This window comes from Suncus etruscus, chromosome 11 (assembly GCF_024139225.1).
Source record: "Suncus etruscus isolate mSunEtr1 chromosome 11, mSunEtr1.pri.cur, whole genome shotgun sequence".
Lineage (NCBI taxonomy): Eukaryota > Metazoa > Chordata > Mammalia > Eulipotyphla > Soricidae > Suncus > Suncus etruscus.
In genome coordinates this window covers 108191646-108195702 of record NC_064858.1, presented here as the reverse complement: position 1 = coordinate 108195702, position 4057 = coordinate 108191646, and the positions used below count along the sequence as shown (strand labels likewise).

General features: G+C 38.8%; 1 protein-coding gene across 1 annotated transcript; it reads right to left on the bottom strand.

The window, feature by feature from the left end:
* Positions 1-2554: 2554 nt before the first annotated feature.
* Positions 2555-3544, bottom strand: LOC126022204 (olfactory receptor 8S1-like). Its single transcript, XM_049783043.1, has one exon. The coding sequence runs from the start codon at positions 3542-3544 to the stop codon at positions 2555-2557; it is 990 nt and encodes a 329-aa protein (XP_049639000.1).
* Positions 3545-4057: the final 513 nt, after the last annotated feature.

Genomic DNA, 4057 nt, shown 5'->3' with positions numbered 1-4057 from the left:
AGAATAGCCTTTCCCCAAAACACCATTTTAAAAAGTTACTGTATATCTTTTGAATGTATATTGAACATATATCGGAAACCTAGGTTTAGTCAGGATATGGAAACTACTTGAATACTCAATGACAAGGATATGGATAAAAAGTAATAGCACAAGGCTGGAGAGATAGCACAGTGGTAAGACATTTGCCTTGCAAGTGGGCAACTCAGGACTGATGGTGGTTCAAATCCTGGCATCCATATAGTCCCCTGACCATGCCAGGAGCAATTTCTGAGAATAGAGCCAGGAGTAACCCTTGAGCAGCACTGGATGTGGCCCAAAAACCAAAAAAAAGTTATAGTACATACATATTTTACAGCCATACACAAGGTAAAAAATTTGTAACTTGAACCAGAAGGTATCATGTGAGGTCAAATCAGTCAGATAAAGAATGACAAATAATGGATAATTTCAGTAATCTGCAGTGTATATTGGAACAAAATAAGGAAATAGATCATTAAATGATTACAAAACCTTGGCTTTATGGGTTTCAGATGCAATGCTGGTGTTAAAAAAGGACTGTAAAAGATTTGTAATCCACTTTTATCAAAAAACAAGTAAATAAATAAAAAAGGACAGGACAAAATAACCAAGCCAGAGTCAACAACAATGAAATCATGAGACCCAAACTTTAACAGCCAAAGTTAAAAATGGGCCTGTTATGATTGGAAGTTGGGATTGAGGGATGGCATGGGATGTACATACTCTGGGAATATTGGTGGAGGGAGGTTGATACTGGTAGTAAGATTGATCCTAAAAATTGTATGCTTAAAACCCTACCATGAATAATGAACTGGATGCAGGAAGGGGATAAAGTGATATACATGGCACCCCTTCATTAAGAATAGTGTAAATCACCAGTGTGGGGTGGGGAAGAGAGAGAGAATGAAAGAGAGGAAAGAAAGAAAAAGAGAGAGAATGAAAGAGAGGAAAGAAAGAAAAAGAGAGAGAATGAAAGAGAGGAAAGAAAGAAAAAGAAAGAAAGAAAAAGAAAGAAAGAAGAGAGAAAGAAAGAAAGAGAGAGATAGAGAGAGAGAAAGAAAGAAAGAAGAAAGAAAGAAAAAGAAAGAAAGAAGAAAGAAAAGAAGAAAGAAAGAAGAAAGAAAGACAAAAAGAAGAAAGAAAAAGAAAGAAGAAAGAAAGAAAGGAAGGAAGGAAGGAAGAAGGAAGAAAGAAAGAAAGAAAGAAGAAGAAAAAGAAAGAGAAGAAAGAAAGAAAGAGAGAAAGAAAGAAAGAACGAACAAACGAAAGAAAGAAAGAAAGAAGAAAGAAAGAAAGAAAGAAAGAAAGAAAGAAAGAGAGAGAAGTAAAATGCCTGCTCCCAGAGGTAGATGAGAGGGAAACTGGAGACATTGGTGGTGGGTAAAATACACTGGTGAAGGGTGGTATACATTCTATGGCAGAAACTCAATCCTGAACAATTTTGTAACCGTGGTGCTTAAATAAAGTAACTATATATATATATATATATATATATATATATATATATATATATATATATATATATATATATACACCAATGAGAGGAGGAAGGAAGTGATAAGGTCTAGAGGTAATATGAACACCTTGTTGGGTGGGTCTAATGCTCTTTGATGGTGATAATTAAATATCAAAACCATAAATCATAAATGTCACTGTCATTGTAAACCTGTTAGTCAAATTACAAAAATATTACGACATAAAAAGAAATCAAAGAAGCCACAGCAATAGCACAATGGGTAAGGCTTTTACCTTGCATGATGCCAACTTGGGACCGATCCCTGGCATTCCATATGATCCCCGAACCTGCCAAGAGTGATTTCTAAGCGTGGAGCTAGGAGTAACACCTGAGTGGCACCAGATATGGCTGCCAAACAAACAAACAAACAAACGAAAGAAATGAACAAAAAAAAAAACCCCAAAGAAATGGAATAAAAATTCTCAAAATAAGGAATGAATGGATTGGGTTAGCTTTCAGTAGACAGTTTCTCCCCTTTCTCTAATATCCCAATACCCATTCCTCTTACAATCTTGCAGAAGGAAGCAGGTCAAAAAATCATGTAATCAAATGCTTTCCATTATTGTAATGAAAAATCCTTTAATTTAGGAGATTCTTTATTTTATCTTATTTTATTTTATTTTATTTGGTTTGGTTTTAGGACCACACCCAGTGATGTTCAGGGCTTATTCCTGGTTATTCGCTCAGAAATCTCTCCTGGCTTGGGGGACCAAATGGGATGCTGGAAATCAAATCGAAGTCTGTCCTGGGTTAGCTGTGTGCAAGGCAAACGTCCTACCTCTGTGTTATTGCTCCAGCCCCGGGAGATTCTTTGTTTTAAAATGCCAATACGTTGTCTTTCATTAGAGTTTCTCTAACATAAGCATGTACCTGATTATTCAGTTTCAGTTCTTGGATTTCTGATTCTGCACAGCAGGGGTCGAACCTGCAAATCTCTCTCAGGGCTGCAGATGCTACTACTTCTACTACTGGGTTGTGAATGATTCCTTTAGATCACTGACCTCAAAAATACTTTTCTTCTCAAGGTATTAAGGAAGGTCCCTTCTCCCCAGTCTTGACTGAGCACCACACAGAGAATCCCTTCATGGAGCAGCACATCTGTTGCCTTAGCATCCTCTGCAGAGCTGCTTTCACCTCCTGGTTTTTAAGGCTGTAGATGAGGGGGTTTAGCAAGGAGGTGATCACACTGTACTGAATGGAGACCACTCGCTCCCACACTGAGCCTGAGGCAGGGCTGATGTACCTGAACAGAGCTGTCCCGTAGAACAAAAGCACCACAGTGAGGTGAGAGGAGCAGGTGGAGAAGGCTTTGCCTTGGCCTCCTGAGGAACGGAGCGTCAGAATGGCAGAGATGATTCTGGAGTAAGAGAAGAGGATCAGGGGAAGCGTCAGCAGGCCTAGAAAGGCACTGGAGCCTGCCAGAAGGAGCTTGTTGGCGGTGGGGTCAGTACAGGACAGAGGGAATAAGGAAGGGAGCTCACAGCTGAAGTGATGGATGATGCTAGGCCCACAGAAATGTAACTTGTAGATGAAAATATTATTCACCAGTGAGTTCAGAAATCCAAGCAGCCACGCCACACCGACCATGGTTGTGCAAAGAGGCCTGTTCATGATCATGGTGTAGAGCAGGGGATGGCAAATGGCGGCATAGCGGTCATAGGCCATGGCTGAGAGAAGGCTGGCTTCAGCACACCCAGAGAGGAGAAAAAAGAAACTCTGGGCAAAGCAGCCCCATACTGAGATGGTTTTCTTCTGAGACAGGAAGTTCTGGAGCATTTTGGGCATGGTGACTGAGGCAAAGCAGATATCTAGGAAGGACAAGTGTCCCAGGAAGAAATACATCGGTGTGTGAAGGTGAGAATCTCCCCTGATTACCAGGATAATCACCAGATTTCCAATCAGGGCCAGGAGATAAATCCCCAGGAATAGCACAAAGAGCATGGTCTGAATCTGAGGGTCAGCAGAGAGGCCAAGGAGGATGAACTCATTGAAGAAAGTGAAATTTTTCATGGCTGATTATGAATTTCATACCTAGGAAGAAATCAACTGTACTATAGAGTCTTAAGTAATTTCTATTAATCAAAATAGAATCTATAGACTATAAAATCTATATATCAAAATATAATCTATAGACTATGAAAACTTGTTAGGTAATGCTTTTCCATCTTAAATTTTAAATAGAAAACAAGTAGGATATTTTCTATTATTACTATTATGAGTTGAATTGTGTCCTTTCTGAAAAATATTCTGACTAGTACTTCACTGTGGCTTATTTGGAAATAGGGTCAATTCAATTTTAATTATTTTAATGAAATCATATTGGAGTAGGCTGGCTTTAATCTATGATTATTGGTCTTGATGTAAGACAGGAAAGCACCACCTGAGGACAGACAAAAAGCAAATTTAGCCAGGTGAAAAGACAAGCAGAGAATATAGTGATGTGCTTGCAATAACAGGAATGATGAAGATTGGCAATCATCAAAATTCAGCAAGAGATTAAAAAAAAAGAATCTGGGGAATTAA

What these genes read in the sequence shown, in the direction of transcription:
- LOC126022204 (XM_049783043.1), bottom strand. Translation starts at nt 3,544, where the DNA reads ATGAAAAATTTCACTTTCTTCAATGAGTTCATCCTCCTTGGCCTCTCT.